Below are 21,895 nucleotides of genomic sequence, written 5' to 3'. Positions count from 1 at the left end.
CCTGAGAGGTGAGGTTGGAAGGACCCATGCTGCATGGTGGAGCGGTTTCTGCGTAGACCAGGCTCAGGAGTGGTGCGCTTCAGAGAGGGGAGGGCTGCTGTCTCCCGAGCATTGTCACAGGCAGTGCCCGGCCCAGAGGCTCAGTGCTGAGCCAGTTATTTTCCATAATGGGTCAGGCACACTGGGAGATTTCTAGAGAAGTAGGAAAATCACTTAAAAGAGCCCCGTACAATAAGTGTATTATATGCATCTGTATTCTAGATGAAGTTTGTTCTGTGTGAGACATTTAAAGTGGGTTTTGTATAAGCCAGGGGTGGAGGGGAACTGGGAGACAACATGACTTTTAAAACTTCTCTTTATTTATTTGTGGTGTGTGTGTGTGTGTGTGTGTGTGTGTGTGTGTGTGTGTGTACGTATGTGTGTGCGTGCGCCTGTGGAAGCCAGAAGAGGGTGTGAAATGCCTTGGAGCTGGAGTTACAGGCGGTTGTGAACCGACTGACATGGGTTCTGGAAACTGACCCGGTCTTATAGAAGAGCAGCAAGCACTCTTAACCACTGAACCATTTTTTCCCGGCCTGGTCTGTGTTTTCTATATGAATTCTGGAAGCTTCTTTCCTACTGCCTGATAACTTGCTTCATTGTCTTAGTGCCATAGGTAGTCTTTCCTGTTGCCACCCACGGAAAGAGAGATTCCTGATCAACTGAGATTTGGGGGTACCCATTAATTCCTTTGACTCCAGAGACCATAGACTCCCTATACGCTTATCTTCGTGATTGACTTGTGACTGACAGTTAATTTGGCACAATCTAATTTCCTGTCCACATTTCAGTAGCTTACACTGTTGTAGAAATCAACCATAGCCCAGGCTATCCTGGGGAGAAAGGACTTGACTGCCTGTGCCCTCGGATCTACTGCACTCAAGACATTGACTGACCTAAGAATCTCCCTAGATTTGACACTGTGCTGCGTCTCCCAGTGTCTCTATGAATATGTGAGAGGAAACTCCTTCTTGCTTTTTTCTTTTTAAAAAATAACTTTGTTTTTATTTTATGTGTATGTGTGAATGCTTGCATGTATGCATGTGGACCACAGGTATTCCAGAGGCCCAGTGAGGGCACTGAATCCCCTGGCATTGGAGTTAGAGTGGTGGTGAGTCTCCATACAGGTGCCGGGAACTGAACCCGGGACCTCTGCAAGAGCAGCCAGTGCTCTTAGCCACCGAGCCATCTCTCCAGCTCCTGCCTTTTCTTTAAAACAAAACAAAACAAAATAGTGAAAAAAACTGTTGTTGTTTAGAGAGTACGCTTTTAAAAGATCTCACTTATTTTAGTAAAAATAGTTTTAAAATTCTTTTAATTATGCCGGGTGTGTGGGTGCACACTTTTAATCCCAGCACTCAGGAGGCAGAGGCTGGTGGATCTCTGTGAGTTCCAGAACATCCAGGGCTGTTACACAGAGAAACCCTGTCTCGAAAAACAAAAACAACAACAACAATAAAATTATTTTCGTTAGAAGTGGACCACTAGTGTTTGTGTCTTAAATAGAGGAAGAACAGATTTAAAATTCTTTATTGTTGTTGTCCCCGGTCCATTTCTAACTTCTTCAGATTTCCCTCCAGTGAGAAATTCCTATGAAAGATAGAAAACTGAGTATGGAGTGTGTATGATGTTTGGTTGTGAATCGGCGGGCCTTCATGAAAGTTTATCCACATTTCAAGATAACGGATGTGTGATATCATCCCGTGGAAAATTGGCCTCTTAGTTTGAAGCAAGTCCATCACTGGGAAACTGGATTTGGTTTTGTAGAGCTTCTTTCATGTTGAATTTGTAGGTTTGTGCCTCCCTCCATACAAGGTTCCTGGGAGCTGGGGAATCCAGCTCAAGGGTTCTGCGTGCTCCCTGAGCACTCTGCCAACTAAGCTGTGCCTCAGACCCATTTCCTTTTCCTTCACAGATTTTTCTTCTCAGTAACTTAAAAAAAAAAAATCACCATTTTTTGCTGCTTATTGTTTTGGTGCACGTGCTAAGAATTGTGTACAAATTGAAATGTCTGTGTACTGGTCTTCGACATAGTCAAATGTCTGTTCTGAGTAGACCCTTGTCATTCTTGGGACAGTTCCTTTGCAAAGGGATGTTCCTACAACCTGAAAATGAAATGTTCATCACTTCTCTGCCCCGCTGAGACAACCGTCTATCCCCTTATAATATACACAACTTGCATTATCTTCCAACTGAATTCCTAGTTGTTGGCTGTAGCACTGGGATTCCTTCCCGCCCTGCAATGTACTGCTGGGTTCTCCATCCGCACATGGATCACCTGCAGCCTCGCACTTCTGGGGCACTTGGCTTGGGTTTTGCCACGTTTAGAAAAAACTTCACGATTTACATAAAACCTGTTCTTCGTTCATTTTCATTCAGTGTTTCTCCTTTTAGTCCCAGGAATTGCCTAAAATAAGCAGTCCTTTTTCTGGAAGATGACTAGTTATTTCTGGTTTTGATTTGATGTATGCATTTCTCATTGCTGCATTCAAGAAATGCAGCTTTGTTTTTCATTTGGAAATGATGTGCTTTAAAGGAGAGAGAGAGAGAGGAGAATGTTTTCTAAAATGCCTGCAGGCCTTGATTCTTTGTGTCTTCCTCCGTTTTCTTCTGTTGTTCAAGAGCTTCTCAGCAGGGGTCCTTACCCCCAGCACCTAAGCTCACCCCAAGAGGAAAGTAGGGTTCTACTTGGGATCAGTGGCTGGTCTAAACAAGCACTTAAAACTTTTTTCTTACATTCAGTTAAAACTTTGTTTTTGGAACTTGAGAATTAAAATCTATTTATTTGTTTATAAAATTGTGACCATCTAAATAAGCTTCGTTGTGGGACTTCTGGCCACAGCAAACAGCAGTTAACCTCTTCAGTGACTCTGGTTCATCTTGTGGAGTGAGCCACACTGCTGTGCTAGGATGTACTGTCGGGAGCTGTGGGAGGCAGATGGAGCTGGTCCTGGCCGCTCTTCATCACTGATATGCTTAGATATCTTGATTCCGTTCACTGTTTCTTAGAAGTGAACAGCAGCACTTTGTGTAGTGGGGAATCTTTGTTTCCAGGCAGCAGAGGTAACCTCTGATTGAGCTAGACCAAGAAAGGGCAGAAGAGGCTGCGTCTGAGGAGGCGGGCCAGGGCGCAGGCAGTCTTTACCCTCACATCCTTTCGCCAGTGTTTGCATGCTGGTCTCGGGCTGGCTCGTCACCCTCCACGTTGGTTGGCTTTCGCCAGGTTTGGGTTACTTTGGCTTCTGGGCTGTTGGAAGGCTGGTAGTTGACTCTTATCTCCCCTATAGTGCTGTTCACTTACGTCAGATCTCGGAGCCGTTGGCGCTGGTTGTAGATGTAGGTGACCAGTGTGAGAGTCAGCGGTCAAGTCTGGAGACTTAACGTCTTGTTGTAGCTGTCGTTCCCCAGCATTGCTTTTAAATCACGAATGAATTTGGGTTATCGTCCTATTTATTCCTGACATTCCTGCAGGAGTTGTTGGTTAGCACTTTCTTTCTTGCTCTATTAACACATTCTGTTGTTGCATTGCATACTATTTCATTTAAAACATTTGCCTTATGATTTTAGCTTTTACTAAAATACATTTATTGCTGGCTACGTGACCGCTGGTGAGGTGACTGGCGTCTTTTATCATTACCCTTTGGCCTCCTTTATCTCCTATGATTCGTTTATCCTTCTCCTGATATTGATAAAATTATATATATATATTTTTTGTATTTATAGTTTACCTGATGTAGCCTCCTCTTCCCTTCTTGCGTGTCTTTTTGTTTGAAGCATGAGTGAATTAAATTTTTATCCAATTTTGTTTATAAGTGACATTAGAATGTGATGGTTAAAAGCAAAACTTAAAGGCCAGATTGGTTGGTTTGGTTCGCTGTTTGGTGTGTAGATGTTGGCAGCTCCCCCTTTACAGTCGCGTGTGGGAAGCATTTTACCTTTCCTGTACATAAACCCTCTGCATGTTTCACGGCCTGCTCTTCACCCAGTTCCTCCAGCGGAAAGGTAGCAGATGCTCACACTCTCGTTTTCAGTGAGGCTCTTGTTACCCTTGAGAGTCGCACGGCACCGTCACTTCATGCTTCCCTAGCTGATTTGTACTGTAGCATGTACTTGTAAAGACAGGGTCTCACATGTAGCTCTGGATGTCCTGGAACTCTGTGTAGACCAGGCTGGTTAATCACAGCTATCCCCCTGCCTCTGTCTCTGCCTGGGCAGCGTCTACTTTGGCTCTCTTGCAAATGTATTAAGTTTTTCTGAAGTGGACATATTAAGACTGCTCATCTTAGGACTCTTTCAAGCTGAGCATGAGTTAGCAGATGAACAAACAGAACATGGTGCCGTGCCTGGCACACCAGTGAATGCCCACAATGAGTCCTCGTTTTCCCATTGACTTCGTTATATTCTGATGGTTGGTGCTTTGGCCTGCCTTGACTCTGTCCACCAATCCACAGTCTTCTCTGTGTTGGTCACCATTAATGGTACCAGACTCACTATTTTAATTTTATGGTTCAGCCTTTCTTTTAAATGTCTGATTTTTTTTTTTGTTGTTGTTGTTCAGATGACTTGTGGAAAACAACTTTGATGCCTCTCAGTCCAAATCCTGCCTGTCTGAAGTAGAATTTAATGGAGTTTTTAAATCATTTCTTTGCAGGAGTATATGTTATTAAGCTCGTTAAGCTCAGTACCTAGTGATTTTTGGGGCCTGGGGAGATGAATCATAATTTCTTTATTTATTTAAAGTGTACAGAATGTATTTTGAGAATCCACAATCAGATAATTGAAAAACCTAAATTACTCTAAAATCTGAGACATTGTGAGCATTCACATGGTGGTGGAAATTCCCATGCTGACCTTATATATCAAATTGCATTCAATCACAAGTGTACCAAAAGTTCCATCACTTCAGGCTATATGTACAAAGTACGTATGAATGTATATGAAGCTTGTGTTCAGATTTGGTTCCCATCTCTGAAACACCTCATCATCTCAATTAAAATATTATAATACCAGAAAAATAATCCCAAATTCTAAACACTTGCCTTGTTCCAAACATTTCAGATAGGAGAAGCTCAGTCGGTACCTTCTCCAGTTGATACATTTGACTTGGGGTTCCATGTGGAGAGAGCAATGCTCCCTCCCATGAATAGAAGTTTTAGGAGTATTGTCATATATCAATTAAATTTAGCTTGAAAAGAAAATTAGTGGTGATGTTGATTGTACAGCATGTGAATAGTCTGTTTTTGCTGTTACTAGGGATCGAATCTCAGACTTCATACATATTAGGCACTGAATGAGCTATGTCCCTAGGCCCCAGATGTGAATTTTCTTAATGCCACTGGACCCTATATTTAAAATTGGTTAAAATGTCAAAATTATGTTGACTATCTTTGTCGTATGACTTTTTTTAGTGGGGAGGATGGAACTATTCGCCCTTGATAGAGGGCACTGACCAACCAAAGAAAGGAGTCTACCCAAGCCTGGCTTGCCAAGAGGGTGAATTTATTGAAGTCACTCACAGGAACCTGGGTGACTCACGAGCAGCTACAATGTCAGGATATCCATAGGTGGCCTGTAGGCAGCTAATACCACAGCAAAGCTCTACCTTATTCAACTCTCACTTACGTAGTGGTGATTGGAATTCTGAGGGTAGAGATGGGTCTGACAGGATCTCCCGAGTCTCATAATCTGGTCTTCTCCCTTTGTGAAGGGGTTAGTAGGCTGGATCTCTCAAGGGTCTTGTGTACATCATCATAGCTGCTCTGTAACAAGATGGATATATTCGTCATCAAACCGAGAGGAAATAGCTGCATTACAACCTTACACCACAACCTAACCAAAGAGTATTACTTACGCTGCTGTTTCACATCAGGGATGAAGGAGGATGTTCAGCCATTTGGAAATCTAAGTCTTGGCTGTGTGTATGTGTGTGTGAAGCCACTGTGCCTTTTTGCCTGGGCCTCTGCACAGAAGCCAGAGGTCAGCTTTGTGTGTCTTCCTTTATTGCTCTCCACCTTGTTTTTGAGGCAGGGTCTCTCACCGAACTTGGATCTCACTGCTTTGGCTAGGCTGACTCTGGCCAGCATGCGCTGGGATCCACCTGGCTTTTGCTCTTGTTAGCACTGGGGATATACGTGCATATCACCAAACCCAGCTCTTATGTGGGTGCTTAGATTCCAAACTCAGCACTCAGGCTTGAGCAGCAGGCATCACTCCAGCCCTTAAAAAGGTCGAAGTCTTAAAGGAGCCTATATGAGGAGTCCACAGAGCTATTGGCATCAATGTCTTGGCTTGTATTTTCATTGTTCAGTCGTACAGGTTTCCCACTTATTTTCTAACATGGAATTAATTGTTTTTTAACAGGAAGGAAAAGCTGATGCGGTGTTCTCAATGCCGAATCGCCAAATACTGCAGTGCCAAGTGTCAGGTAAGGCTTTTGCACGGTTCAGTGGAAGCTTCAAGACCCCTACCTGTGCACCTGTCCCCAGGTACACCTGTGGGCCTTTTTCATCCTTTTTTCCTTCATCTTAAAAAACAAAAACAAAATGGTGAATTTTTTTTTACTTATTTTCTTTCAGTTTTGAGTTTAATATTTGTGTAGTTTAAATAGGCTTTGTCAAGGAAGGAGGGAAGGAGGGAGGGAGACAGACAGACAGACAGAGACAGACAGACAGACATAGTTACACATGTTCCTGCTAGGGTAAAGAATGAAAGCCAGGTACCAGTGACCACTTTATCCCAACACAATCTCCTGGTCACCCCTTTAGCTATGAATTCATGGATTATTCCACGGATGACATTAGTGCCTTCATTATCCAGCCAGCTACCAGTAGCGCCCCCTGGAGGTCCAGCCTTTACTCTAATGCCCACGCATTTGTGGTACATTTCAGTTTGAAACCATCATATCATTGTTAAGGTTTTGTGCAGACGTATTTGAAGATCCATATATGTTTATAAAAATTGGTATAAGTTGTTTTGGCTTGATTTCCTTTTTCATATTTAGAGACTATTTTGTATCACCAAATATATTACATTTTATATATATATATATACACACACACACACACATATGGTATACATGCACACACACATATATATACACATATGTATACATACATACACATAGCTATATTTAACCATGATCATAATTTTCTCATTAATGAATGTTTAGATTTTCTTCCAAATTTGGTATTGTTAATCATATACCCAACATTATTTTTGTAGTTTTTGTATTCTTCTAAAAATTAATTTCATGATTAATTTCTAATCATATTTTTAGTGGAAGGATATATACATTTTGAATTTTAACAATAATGCCAAATTGCCTTCCTAAGGATTAAATTAATTTGTAATGAATATGGCTGTTAATATCTTTGGAATTCTTTTAAGGATGTATAATTAACATTCAGCATGACCTTTTCCTCAAATCTTTTGATTAATCATTTAGTAAGAGGTATAATTATGCTCAAGTGAATTATGTCATTAAAAAGTCTAATTGAAACTTTTGTGTGTGTCATCCCACCCTCATTCACATTTTGGGATGTGCGTGTGCTGGCTTGTGTGTTTATGTGCACAGGCACTTATGTGGAGTTCTTCTTTCTTCTTTGAATCAGACCGTTATTCAGGGGCTCTTTGGCCATGTCATTTTCACCTTGTAGTTAGTCTCTTCAGAGTGCAAATAAAACGATTGTAATGGAAGAAACTCCATGGACAAAACTCTCAGAGGATCCAAGTTCCAATGTTACTTCAGTCACGTTCTAGTTAAATTATTTCATAGGAAACACAAGGTCAGGCCTCAGTTTCTGAATCTGCATTTATGAGAGCTAATGCTTGTTGGGTATTTGCTGGGTGCTAGGTGCTGAGAGCCACTATTTGTTAGGTATCCGCTGCGTGGTAGGTGCTGTTTTATTCCATTTAACTTTTTAGAATCGTGTGTAACTTTGCTACTGTTGCCATGCTCAATTACCAGTAAGGGAACAGCTCAGAACCGCAAGTAAATTGTTACATATCTTATAACTGATACAGCCTGGATTTTGGGAAATGAATATATATATACACACATATATACACATACACATACACATACACATACATATACATATATATATAGCATATGTCCAGATTTTTATGCTTACCATATAAATGTAAGTTTTATTAATGCTATAACATTCTAATTACATCTGCTTTTCTATTATCTGTTGCATTTGTCCTTTGTTTCTTGGCTAATTATTTTCACTCTGACCTTTGGTACCTGCCCAGAAAGATCTTTATCCCTTATATTCCCTCAGCTATTTCATTTTGTTTTCAAAAGACACGAAAAGAAAAATTTACAACAGAACTCAAGAGCTGGGGAGCTTGTTGAGCGGGTGAAGAGTGTGCTGGGCAAGCGTAGGGGCCCGGGTTCAGATCATCAGATGTGACAGTCATGTCTGTAACCCCAAACTGGGTGGGAATGGAGGCAGGCTTGGGAGTAGAGACAGGCAGGTCTCTGATCGTTAGCCAGCCAGCCTAGCTGAATCCATGAACTTCTGGTTCAGTGAGAGACTGTGTCTCCAAAATGAAGGTGGAGAGCAATCAGGGAAAGATACTCTGTTTCAATGTTGACCCTCCATTCATATTGTACACATACATGCATGCATATCTTCACACACAGGCACATATCATGCATAGGAACAACACACACACACACACACACACACACACTCACTTCCATGGTAAGATATAAATTGTTAAAAACAATATTTATTTTATTTTCATTTTTTTATACCAAATATTTTGTCAAAGTGAGATCTCAGATTTCTTGTATAAGATCATTAACAGTAACTATAAGAAAAAGCAGGGAGGGAGGGAGGGAGGGAGGGAGGGAGAGAGAGAGAGAGAGAGAGAGAGAGAGAGAGAGAGAGAGAGAGAGAGAGAGAATGAACGAATATGAACACATGCCTTTTCCACAACATAAACCATAGAAAATCTTTTTTTGTGGTGATATTTCAGCCCCCTCAGTCCCCCGTAAATTTGGGCTCCATGTTTCCCCAAATGTCGGGTAGAATACATATAGAAATGATGAATTAACATGCTATTTGACACACATCTTTTGGAAACTTCATTTCTAATCTTAGTGGTCTAAGCCTTTATTTTTTTCCCCCCAATCTTACAAATATGTTTTCTCAAGGCTACCTTCTCTAGTTGTAATAATTCGTAGAGAAAAGAAAAAGCCATTATCTGATTAGAACAAGTAGAGGGAGTTCGGCAAGTGGGTATATCCCTTTGATTCCTTGTAGTGCAGATATTTTATTACATACATCAGTAATTCACTGTGCTGTCAGTAACAGCGGCAGTGTTGGATGTAATGTGTAAGGCACTGGGAAAACAGCCAGCAAGATGAAGTATAGGTTGCTAGCTGAGTGCATGTTTGTGTGTGTCAGTGTGTGGGGTTTTGTGCGGGTGTAGAAGTGGGAGTCAAAGACTGGCCGGAATGTAGGCATTTAAACTGTTCCAGTTATCCACACCCTAAGGGACAGAGCTAAATGTTGTCATTATTGTGGATACCTATAAAGCTGCACAAAATTCAGCTGAGAAACTGAACTGTGAGAACAATGAACTGTAGTGCACAGGAAGGACAGGCAAGTGGAATGGAAATTGATGTAAGGATTGTGACTCTGTTAAAAAAAAAAAAAGATGTTTGCCTGAGAGGGACCTGACTTTGGTTCAGCAGTTGGGCCTTTTATGTGGGTCCGTGGTATTAGTGAATTGTCTGAGGAAGGTTTGGGGTTGGTTTTAAGGGGGTAATGTATTCTTTCTGCTCTAAGGATGCTACCATTGTCATCAGCATTCATATTTCAGTTTTAAACATAAGCAACACAAGAACATATTTTCATTATAAAAATTAATATAATGTAGAATTATAAAGGGTTAAAACAATGGACATTTTCTCTAGTTTCCTTTTCTTCTGTTTTCTAAGACAATTTGTGTTTCCTTTTGTGAATGCAGTAGGATACAAAGACAACTGTTCCTCCATGTTTCCTGTACATTCAGTCAGTCAGTACGCTCACTCATCCACTGCTATCTACAGTATTATTTCTGATACTGACAGGAACATCTTTTCATTGAGGGCTTTGAGCTTCTGCGTGGGCCTTATGGTGGGACATCCATCACGTTATTCCCTAGTGTGGGAATAGGTCTCCTTGGTGGCATAATGGAACATCACAGTTGATTCTGAGACTGAAAGGGAGACACAGGTTGTTTTCTTATTAAGAAATGTTCAAATGTAAATACTGACAGGGATATTGATAGCCTTTCTGGAGTTAGTTTGACTTGTGATGTTTGCATTTCTAATTGAACTCATTGCTGAACAAAGCACATGACCAGGCTCTTGATCAAATTTCACATCATGGTCTTTTAGAAAAGCGCTATGTTTGCAGAGAGAGGTTCTGTTTCGTATTAGCAATTGTATATCTCTTCACATGCATGAATCGTATTTTGGGTCTGTATTTCATGTATAGTTATCAAATGATTTGATTCATTTTTATGGTGGAAAACTAATCCTACACCAGTAAGCATTTCACAGGATTATTTTTTCACTTGCTTTCTGGAACACCATATTCAAAGGGGGGTACTGAAGAAAGCCTTTTGATTATTTCAGGAATAGCTGTGTTTCAGACCTCAGACTGATAGGATTTGCAGAGTTTTATTTTTAATCCATTCTGACAATCTCTCTTTTAATTGGTGCATCGAGACCATGGGCACTCAGAATGATTCTCATTATTGATATCTGTCATATCTGCTACTGTTTTCTGTCTCTGGTTCTTTTCCTATTTTGGTCTTTCATCATTTCCCAGCCTTTTGTAGGTCTTTAAACATTTTATTCAGACTCCTCCCATTTTCTCTTCTTCCCTGTGCTTTTTTGGTTTTCTGAGGTTGGGTCTTACCGTGTAGCCTGCATGGGCTTCAAGTTCGTTCATCCATCCCAAGACAGCTTAACTCCAAGATCACCATGCAGTATCCTTCGGAGTGCTTGGATTAGAGGAGTTTGTCACCATGGTCTCTATTTAGGGACAACACTTGGCAGAGTAAGAGTAGGACCAAGTGGAAGACTGTGGCAGTGGTCTGGGCGGTCTTAGCATCATATTTCAACTGGGGTTTTCATCCCAGCCCTCCATGGCAGTAATAGAGAGACATTTTAAGATACTTCAGTAATCTAGGCTTTTGATGAATGCCTCCCCCAGCCACGTTTGAGTCTCATTCTCTGTCAGCTCCACAGTCTTTCATTTAGAGTTTCCGCACGGCAGGGTAGCCTGTCCCAGATGCAGGTGTGATAACCCTGATGGCTTCCTGAATTGCTTCTGCCTTCTGTCTTTTTACCATAGTTTGAACTTTCTGATAAGGACTGGCCACCTCTCTGGTGACTTTGGGAATTACGGACTCGACAATTACTTGTGTCAGGGAAATAAAATGCCCTTTCTGCTAGGTCCACATAGACCCTGCTGTTGATATTTTGGTTAACTCAGCATGGAGATTTCTGGTATGTTTAGCGTCCCCTGAGCTCTGCCTAATGTTTGGCTGTGGGTCTCTGCATCTGTTTCCATCAGTTGTTGGATGAGGCCTCTCTGATGATGGTTGGGCTAGGTGCTGATGTATGGGTCTCTGCATCTGTCTCCATCAGTTGCTGGATGAAGTCTCTCTGATGATGATTGGGCTAGGTGTTAATGTATGAGTATGGCAGATGAACTCAGTGTTTAAAGATAGCAGCACCGTAATGTCTTGTCAGAATGAAGCACTCTGCGTTGGTCTGCTGAACCTACTCTCATTTGAAGACCAGATGGAACTAAGAGCTTCCCCATGCGTCTTAGTCCGTGTACACCAACCCACATCCCCAAGGATGGCAATGGCCACCATGGGATGCTGTGTTACATCATTGTACAAGTTTCTTTGATGCATTGGGATTTTTAGTAGGTGAATGTATTTTGCTAAGCAGGGTACAGGGTTTTGTGTTTTTCGAATTTATTTGACCTCGAAACAGTGAACTTTTCGAACACCTTGTGCGTCTTGGTGATTGACAGTTGGTAGTTGAGTGCTCCCCTGCACAGCGGCCTTTTGTGTACCAAGTTAGGCTTTAATACTGTGCCTTCAGGTAAGTACCGGTGTCATGGGGCTGCCTGAAAGGCCATTGCAGTTGTAAATGTAAGTATTGTCAAAGGCACTGTCCAGTGTGATGATCGGCCTTCTTGGAATACATTCCTCCTCTGATTTAATATTTAGTAACATATGTCTTCCCTTCTACCAGATGAGAATTATGGTCGTCATTATGCTCTGTTTCCACCTTGCTTATAAAGCAACTTAAATAAATGTACAAACATGGCAGTCATTTAGTGTTCATGGTGAGCATGCCAAGGGTGTACTATCCTTGTTGATATTTGGGAAGTTTGTTTTCAATCCCAGATCACGAGCCTTACTTTCTCTGTCTAATATTAGGATGATTTCTAGTATCTGTATTACTGAGAAAATTAAATGCAATGTCTTGTTTTAATTGCTTAAGCACATTCTAGAATGCTAAGTGGATGTCAGAGGACTTTCCTCAATTCTACCAGTGATTTTTTTTTTTTTTTTTTTTGGTTTTTCGAGACAGGGTTTCTCTGTGTAGCTTTGCGCCTTTCCTGGGACTCACTTAGTAGCCCAGGCTGTCCTCAAACTCACAGAGATCCACCTGGCTCTGCCTCCCGAGTGCTGGGATTAAAGGTGTGCGCCACCACCGCCCGGCCCCTACCAGTGATTTTTTTTTAGCATTTTATGTTTCTGCTGTTCAAACCTCTTTCTTTTGCAACTTTCATTTTTCTTTTTTAAAAGATAGGTTTTCATTCAGCACAAGTTGATTTGAACTCATTATGTAGTCGAGGATGACCTTGAGCTCCTAATCCTTTTCCTCCATGTTTTTTTTTTGTCTGGGTCATAGGCACATCATCTCTTTTTCCTGTTTTTTCTTCCTCCTCATCTTTTTTGGTGGCACTAAGGCTTGAACCAGGGCTTCGGGGCCTCTCTCACTGAGCTGTGTGCCCAGCTCTTCTCATACTTCTTTCAGTGGAACCAGTGAAGTCCTGCTTAGATGTGTGTGAGGTATGAATGCTGGAAGGAAGGATTACAAAGAGCATTAAGCAGGATCATCATAATCAAAGTGAGCGACTGAGTGGAGTTGATGGCAGAAGCCATAGACTTGTAAACAAGCTCGGTTACTAGGGGGCTGGCCAGGCTGACGCAGGAAGTCTTTTGTAGCACAAGGCTCACTTGAGCACACATATGTGTCTAATTTTTATGAAGTAAGAGTGTGGGGCACCAAGTGTGTCAGCGATAGGACATACGGGACTGTTGCTCTAGCTGTTACCCTCTCCTCAGGCATCGAATCCTTCCCTTTAGTCCACTCGCGTCTAGATGTGGATTAAATCTCTCCAGCCTCATCACGTAGTTTCCTGAGTATGCTGATCAGAACATTTATCTTCCCAACTACGTGCTTTTTCAATGAAAAGGACTCTGTTGTAATTAAGCCAGGACATAAGTATGACCTTGTACAGTCTTTCACAAACTGCACATCATGGGTTACCTCCTTTCCTTTGAGAGCTACAGTCTTTTTTTTTTTTTGTTTTTCGAGACAGGGTTTCTCTGTGTAGCTTTGCGCCTTTCCTGGAGCTCACTTGGTAGCCCAGGCTGGCCTTGAACTCACAGAGATCCGCCTGGCTCTGCCTCCCAAGTGCTGGGATTAAAGGCGTGCGCCACCAACGCCCGGCTGAGAGCTACAGTCTTTATAGTTTTGCATCTGTTAGCTCTCCTGGCATGCCTGACTTTTTTACAGCAAGGTAGAAACTCAGAATGTTGAATTTTGATTTCCCTAAGCCACATGTTTTATTTTATATCTTTGAGTGATATTTTCATTTGTGAATCTGTTTTTTTTTTTTTTTTTAAAGACAGTGCTTCTGCCGGGCGTGGTGGCGCACGCCTTTAATCCCAGCACTCGGGAGGCAGAGCCAGGCGGATCTTTGTGAGTTCGAGGCCAGCCTGGGCTACCAAGTGAGCTCCAGGAAAGGCGCAAAGCTACACAGAGAAACCCTGTCTCGAAAAAACCAAAAAAAAAAAAAAAAAAAGACAGTGCTTCTTTGTGTAGCCTTGGCTGTCCTAGAACTCACTCCGTAGACCAGGCTGGCCTTGAACTTACAGAGGTCTGACTGCGTAGGCATGTGCCACCACTGTCTGAGTGATATTTTCATTAAAAGACTATCTTATATATTATTAAACATTAAGTTTAAGTGTTAAGAAAGACCCGCTGGTTCTTACTATGGAATTTCTCAGCCTGGTCATGACCAGAAGGCAATTTAAAGGACAAGGTGAAGCTGAGGTGTTAATGTCTTCATCTGGTACCTACTCGACCAAGACTAAGTTCTGGATCATTCGAAGTGTTACAAAATGAATTTTGTATTTTGCAGTTATATTTAGGCTGTTGAAATTAAACTAAGGTTGGTGATTCTCAGTGTTCAAAACTGGCTTAAATTAAAGTTAACTTTTGTCTCCAATGCCCTTCCTTCCCCGCTCTTGTCTTCACAGAAAAAAGCTTGGCCTGACCACAAGCGAGAATGCAAGTGTCTTAAAAGCTGCAAGCCCAGGTATCCCCCTGACTCCGTGAGGCTTCTGGGCAGAGCCGTCGTCAGGCTTGTGAGTACCAACTCCTTAGAGAAGCCTGGATTTAATTGATAAAAGCAGTTGCTATTCCCGTTCGTACTTAAGGCTGAGACGGAGTTCATGTTAAGGTGGATGGTGGGTTATCCCAGGCAGTGCGTTGAGACAAGAACTCGTGTTCCTGCCAGTCACCGACTTGATGGCCGTGAGGTGTACAGCTGCAGTCCACAGAGCTCTTGTTATCTCTTTCTTGAATGGGGTTTTGAGGTAACAGATGTCAGCGATTAGTACTTAGGTTCTCTTCGTGATTTTTTTCCTATGAACACACTGCATGCCTTTATTGTCTTTTCAAGTGGGGACATAATTAGATAATGATGTATTAAATTGACAAATTCTTATTTCTTTTCTTGTGTAGAGCCATGATTTATGACTTCTGCAGCCCTTTTCCCTGTAGTACAACCGAGTCTGAAATGGTGCTCTGAAGACACTTCCAGATTGTTTTGCTAGACTGTGGCATAAATCTCAGATTATTGCAGGGTCTAATTTGGTTCCTTCATTTATTCATTGACTTTTGATTTTTTAGTTCCCATTTCTCCACCCTGAACTTTCCTAGAGGCTTTTGAGAATGTGAAAGTGTGGGAACTTCTCGTAAAGAGTTTTTTATTTGGTGATAAAGCTGCTTAGGTGAAGTTGCAAGTTAGATTTTAAAGTTGTTACTCAGTAATTCCAAAAAAAGCTGAAGAGGCCTAGAGATGAGACTCCATGTTTGGTGGTGCTTACTGCCCAGCCTGATGGGCTGAATTCAGTTTCTGGAACCTATGTGATGGAAGGAGAGAACTGACTTCTTAAGTTGCCCCCCCCCCCCCCCAGTGAATGAATGAATAAATGTTTTAAAAAGTTATGAAAAAGGATATATAGAAAATAATCTTTAAAAAAATTTCATTGAAGCTGGGTATGGTGACACACACCTCTAATTCCAGTACTCAGGAGGCAGAGGCAGGTGAATTGCTATGTGTTCGAGGCCAGCCTTGGTCTACAGACTAATTTTCAGGATAGCCAGAGCTACATAGTGATGTCGTGATCCATCATGTCTGAAAACAAGCAAACAAAAAAAGTTCATCAGATTATCCAAGTGTAGTCAAATCTACTTATTTATATGTTGGAGCAGTTACCCGTGTCTTCTTCTTTTCCTTCACAGATGGATGAAAAACCCTCAGAGTCAGAGAAACTTTATTCGTTTTATGATCTGGAGTCCAGTAAGTGATTATTCATTAGTATCTTAAAACTAAATCTGTCATTTATCAGCTGAACTTCCCTCCCTCCCTCTTCCTGCCTCTCCCTTGCCTTCTTCTCCTCTCTTCTCCCCAGAGGTTCCATCCAGGGCACTCAGCCTGTGGGTCACAACCATCAGAAAACACATTAGTTCCCATGGTCTTAGGAACTGAGAAAAATGCTCAGTAGCAAAATAACAGTCATGAAGTAGCAATGAAAATTACTTTATGGTGGGGGTCACCACAACATGAGGAACTGTATTGAAGGGTTGCAGCATTAGGAGGATTGAGAACCTTCTGGGTTTAGGACCTTACTTATGGTAGACACACACTTAGTCATTGAGTTACCTCCACAAATTGCTTTTAATGACGAGTCTGCTTTTCTGGATTTATTACATGACACAAACCTAAAGAAGTCTTTGTTTTTATAAACAACTAACACATAAGTTTGTCTAGTTGATTCTAGGGTAGGTTGGGCCACATATAATTTTTTAAAGACCCACAGTAGGCATAATAGCATAATTGAACAGATAGACTCATCTTCATAGAGGAACCGTGGTGAAGGGTTGACACGATCAAAGAATTATTGACTATGGTGAGATTGTTAGTTCTGTGAGTTTTTTCCAAACCTTATTGTAAGCACTGTACATTTCTTTTTTCCACAAATAACTGAAACTGCAGTGAGAGCAGGAAGTTTGAACCTTTAAATGACAGTAGATGAGCCCCTCCCTTCTACTTGGAAGCCTAGAGAGGGGACTGTCAGCCAAGCAGTCCCTTTTCTGGTATCTGGACTGCGCTTGTCCAGGTGAGGCTGATTTGGACATTTAATGGTCACCCTGAGGATGCTCCACCTAGAAGGACTGCTGTTTCAGGCCTTGCTCCAGCAACAGTCACTCCAGACCCTGCACTGCCTGAGAAGGCAGGAACCAGAGCCAAGCCTTGGTGAACTTTAGATGACCCTGCAGCTGTGCTCATTCAAGATGGGAGTGGGAACACCCCTTCATGAACTCAGAAAGAAGCTGTTTGATTGGTTGAACTAAAAACTGTTCTTTGATTGGTACAAATGCAACCCTTCATTTGCATACCATACTTTTGTCTATTCCTGGCTCTATCATCATCAGGCTGGTCATCCAGTTTTCAAGTCAGCCTGAAGAATCCCTCCTGAGCTGACTGGTTTTTAACATTTACCCCAATGAAAAGCTTCTCTTAAATGGACTTCTTGCCTGCCCATGATTTTTATCGTAGGTAGAGTGGACTGGACTGGTAACACAGGGGAAGGTATGGTGGTCATTGAACAGTACCCGTGGAAGGATGGCTGAAGGGTCACTGGCTCAGGGCTACAGAGTAAAAGCAGTGTAATTGTTGAAGCCGAGAGAGACTTGAGAAGGCAGTGCACAAGAGACTAGGAGCCTTGGTTGGCCACTGGAACAGTGGCTCCTGGGAGCTGCCACGCCTTGCAGATTGAAGGTTCCTACATCCAAGGTGCTTGAGAGCTGTAACGCTAGTGCTGGGGTCCTGATACCCTAGGCACAAGAGCTATCATACTTAGCTGGTGCTGACTGCTGCCAGCTGCTGTCGCGAGATGTTGCTTAGAGCCAAGGATTTTGCCACCTTGTGTTGGTTTGGTAGCACTTGGAGTCCAGGACCGTATGCCTCTAAGTCCTGTACCCTGTACTTATCCTGTGTGGTAAGCCTTTAGCTTCTAAGGTCTCCAGTTACGCACCTCTAGTTTTTAAGAATTGAATTTAATCTTTTGAATCTGTTAATCCAACCCATAATCCTTTGCCATACGAGGGAGTACTCATGATTTCCTCACGAGCAGAACCGAGGGCTCTCATTCAGTTTGTTAGTGTCATAGCTGTTGGTATAAGTGGTAACATTTGTCTTCTGTTTCACCTCCCTTTATCCCCTTCTCTCTTCTCTCGGTTTCCTCTCCACGTTAGCCAAGAGTGATGTAGTGAACAGTGCTGTTCTAGGGAATCCTTGGTGTCATCATTCCTAAGAGAAGCTGCAGGTACAGAGGACATAGGCTCTGGGACAGTATTGAGCATTGGTCTTTCCTGAGCTCCCATGGTGGTTGCCAGCTACCAGGGATGCCTGAAGTCTTCCTGGTGTGGGTGCAAGGACAGTCTGGTTTATTTTGCTTTTGGACAGTCACAGGTCCTCTTCACTGAGGGTGTAAGTGGTTCCAGTCTCAAACTAGCTAGAACTCATAGACAACGTGTGTTACACAGTTTACCACTTCTGGCTGGAGGTGAATGGATGATCTCTAGATTTACAGTTCTAGGAGCTTAAGTGCCAGTGGTAATAAATTATTATTTAATAATTCATGCATTAGGGGTCTGGATCAATGGCTCAGTGGTTAAGAACACTGGCTGCTCTTCCAGAGGACCCAGGTTCAATTTCCAGCACCCACATGGCAGCTCACAACTGTCTGTAACTCCAATTCTAGGTGATCTGATACCCTAACACAGACATACATGCATGCAAAACACCAATCACTGCCCATAAAATAAAAATAAATAATTAAAAAAAATCATGGGTTAATTATTCTGTTGGACAAATAATTTGAAGGAAATGTGCAAACCTGACATGAGGAAGAGTGTTAGTTCAGTTTGATGTGTCTTTTCAAGTTTTAATAGAGAGCTAATTAGTCATTTCTCCTTGTAGTCCTGCTGGATAATTAACACCATTTACAGTGAAATTTGACTATTAACATTAGCCCTGCTCAGTAGCAAACCATTACCTTGCCTTTGGTGAAATGCTCTCAGGTGTTATTAGTGTGATGGCATACTCTTAGCCTTAATATGCCATTTGTAATGACATACTATTTAAATATGATATTATAAGTTAAAGTAATGTTCAAGGAGGTCATTGGCTTTAGAAAAATCTCTTTATGTGTGTTTTTTAGAAAAATGTAATTGATGCATAAAGTATCTAAACACATTTATGGGGTCCCAGTATATGTATATAATATGTAACAAAAAAAATCAGGGAAGTTAGCATTACCATTTCAAAAAATGTATCATTTGTATGTATTGGGAACCTTTTGAAAGTTGAAAAGTTTTAGTAGAGTAATTCAGCATAAATATACAATAAGTAATTATAGTATCAGAATGACAGGTGTTTTCTCTAAAAAATGGATCATATTTTTGTGTTGGGAACCTTTTTCCTATTTTATCTGGTAAGGACTTAAGCCTGTAGGCTACAGAATAGCAGTACTGATTCTTCCTAGCTGACTGTATGTTGGTACCCATTATCTAACGTCTCTTCACTCCGTTCTCCTTTGTCCTTTCTTATATCCAGTGATCACTATTTCACTGTTTTATTTGAGATCCTCTTCTGCCCTGGTTAACTTTGTCTCTTTGATACAGCCTAGAGTCACCCGAGAGCAGAAGCCTCCGATGAGAATTGCTTAGATCTGTTTAGTGCGTGAACATGCCCGTGAGGGATCATTTCGATTATCAGTGCATGTGGGAGAGCCCAGCCCATTCCTTGAGCAAGTGGACCTGGGCTGTGTAAAAAAAAACTAGGTAAACATGAGCCTGTGAGTGAGCCAGAGAGTGAGCAGCAAGCAGTGTTTATCCATGGCTTCTGCTTTTGGGCCTTCCCTCAATGACTGACCTGGAACTGTAAACCAGATAAAACGTCTTCTCCTAAGTCGGTATTTTATCACAGCAACAGAAAGGAAGCTAGACAACCTTTTCAAACTTCCTCCAGTAATGGGAACGTGTGATCCTTGTCTTCCTGTGCCTGCCTGATTTCACTTAGCATCGTGTTCTCCAATTTTGACCCAGAGTTGAAAATAACAGGCTTTCACTGTTTTTTTTAAAATGCCTGGGTAGTATTTTGCTGTATAGATGAACCGTATATTCTTTATCTGTTCGTCCTAATTCCTTGTTTTGGGGACTTGACCTGCAGTAACTTCGGACGGGCACACGCCTTGTTGACACAACACTGTTGCACAGTGACCGCACGACATTGTATAGGAGTGCCCACATTTCTGTATCTGTGCAAGGATTTATTATTTTATGCTTTTGGATAATAACCATTCTGGCCAGAGTGAGATGATGTCTCATCGTTTTAGTCCACATTTGCTGATGATTAGCACTGTGGAGCCTTTTGTCACATGCCTGCCCATCATTTGTTTATTTTCTCCTGAGGACTGTCTATCTAGAGCATGCTCTTTCCTTTAAACGAGATCTTCATCATCAGGTCATACTGCTATTGAGTTATTTTTTGTTGTTACTTATTTATTTACTTTTTGTTTCTACTTTCCAACCAAAGTTTCTCCTCCCTCCCCTCTCCCCAGATCCTTCCCCATCCCCTCCCTTCTCCCTGCTGTGGGTTCTTTTGAGTTCCTTGTACAGTTTAGATATTAGTCCCCTGTGATGAATCACTTGCAGGCTTTCGTCTGTTATGTAGACCGTCTCTTTGCTGTACCGATTGTATTCTTTGTACAGATATTTTGTTGTTGTTGTTTGATTGCATCTTATTTTCTAATTTTTATTTTCTCTTGATAGTATTTTGTTGCTATATCCTTGTGCTCAGGTCAGTGTCCTAAACCTTTTCCTTTATGTTTTCTCCCTAATAGTTTTATGGTTTGGGATAATATACTTACGTTTTTGATGTTTAATGTTGCTTTTGTATATGAAGAGATAGAGCTCTAGTTTCCTTCTTCTATACATGAATATATATTTACTTTTTTGATATGTTTAATATTGTTTTCATATATAAAGAGGTAGAGTTCTAGTTTCATTCTTCTATACATGAATATCATATATGTATGTTTTTGTTATGTTTAATATTGCTTTTGTGTATGAAGAGAGAGTTCCAGTTTCATTCTTTTATATATGAATATCATATATTTATGTTTTTGATCCATTTAATATTGCTTTTATGTATGAAGAAATAGAGCTCCAGTTTTGCTCTTCTATACATGAATATCTAGTTTGCTGGCACAGTTTAGTGAAGGCACCATCTTTTTCTTTAATGTGTATTTGTAGCAACTTTGCTGAGAATCATTTTGTTGTGTGAGCATAGATTAATTTCTGGCCTCTCTGTCCTGGTTCAGTGGTGGGTGGGTCTGTTTTCTTGTCCATGGAATACTCTTTGGTGATGATAGACTTGTAGCATGTTTTTCAGATCAGATATTGTCACATCTCTAGCGTTTTCCCTCAGGGTTGCTTTGGCTTTCTGATTGTTTCTCCTGTTCCTGTGAAGGATGTCATTGATAATCTCTAGGAATTGCATTGAGTATGTAATGACTTAGGGGAGTGTGGGCGTCCTAACAATATTAATTGTTCTAACTCATGAACATGGGTCATCGTCCTTAATGTTTAATGTTCTCCCTCCTTCCCTCCCTCCCTCCCTCCCTCCCTCCCTCCCTCCCCCCTCCCTCCCTTCTTCCTTCCTGTCTTCCTTCATCACTTCAGTTTCTTTCATCAGAATTTTGTAATTGCAGAGGGCTTTCATTTCTTTGGTTAAATTTCTTCCTCTCTGTTTCATTTTGGGGTCACAATTGTGACTCATGTTGTGGATTTTTTATTCTGTTATCGTTTGCTATTAATGTATAAAAAGTCCTAGTAATTTTTAGGCTGGTTTTGTTTCCTGAAACATTCTAGAATTGTTACCAGTTTTAGCTCTTCCCTTATGTCTGGAGTCCTTCTCTTTAACCAAACAGAAGGAGAAGCACCCCAGCCTCCAGCCCTGTCTGTCTTGTCCAACCTGGAAATAACTCAAGGTTGAGGTTTCTTCAGGCCGTCCAGGTTTTTGTTATGATACACATTTTGTCTGACAAACTTCAATTGTTTAAAACTTCACATGAACTTTAAATGTCTCATTTCTGCCTTTTTAACCTTTCAGATAATACAGTTTATGAGTCAGTTGTGACCTGCTTGTGAATTATTATGGGGAATAGTCAGTTTAAATTC

General features: G+C 41.3%; 1 protein-coding gene and 1 long non-coding RNA gene across 2 annotated transcripts in view; one reads left to right on the top strand and one right to left on the bottom strand.

Moving 5' to 3' along the window:
- Smyd3 (SET and MYND domain containing 3) overlaps positions 1-21,895 on the top strand; it is a 585,856-nt gene that overhangs the window by 101,625 nt on the left and 462,336 nt on the right. The window contains exons 2-4 of the mRNA XM_042258703.2: positions 6,400-6,463; positions 14,620-14,727; positions 15,890-15,947. Coding sequence (XP_042114637.1) covers positions 6,400-6,463; positions 14,620-14,727; positions 15,890-15,947 — 230 coding nt within the window. The remainder of the gene's footprint in view (positions 1-6,399; positions 6,464-14,619; positions 14,728-15,889; positions 15,948-21,895) is intronic.
- LOC121821363 (uncharacterized) overlaps positions 1-21,895 on the bottom strand; it is a 29,233-nt gene that overhangs the window by 5,589 nt on the left and 1,749 nt on the right. The window contains exon 2 of the long non-coding RNA XR_006062152.2: positions 5,662-5,798. This is a non-coding gene — a long non-coding RNA (uncharacterized LOC121821363). The remainder of the gene's footprint in view (positions 1-5,661; positions 5,799-21,895) is intronic.

Source organism: Peromyscus maniculatus, chromosome 11 (genome assembly GCF_049852395.1).
Source record: "Peromyscus maniculatus bairdii isolate BWxNUB_F1_BW_parent chromosome 11, HU_Pman_BW_mat_3.1, whole genome shotgun sequence".
Lineage (NCBI taxonomy): Eukaryota > Metazoa > Chordata > Mammalia > Rodentia > Cricetidae > Peromyscus > Peromyscus maniculatus.
The sequence above is the reverse complement of the archived record's forward strand: the minus strand, read 5'-3'. Positions and strand labels throughout refer to the sequence as shown.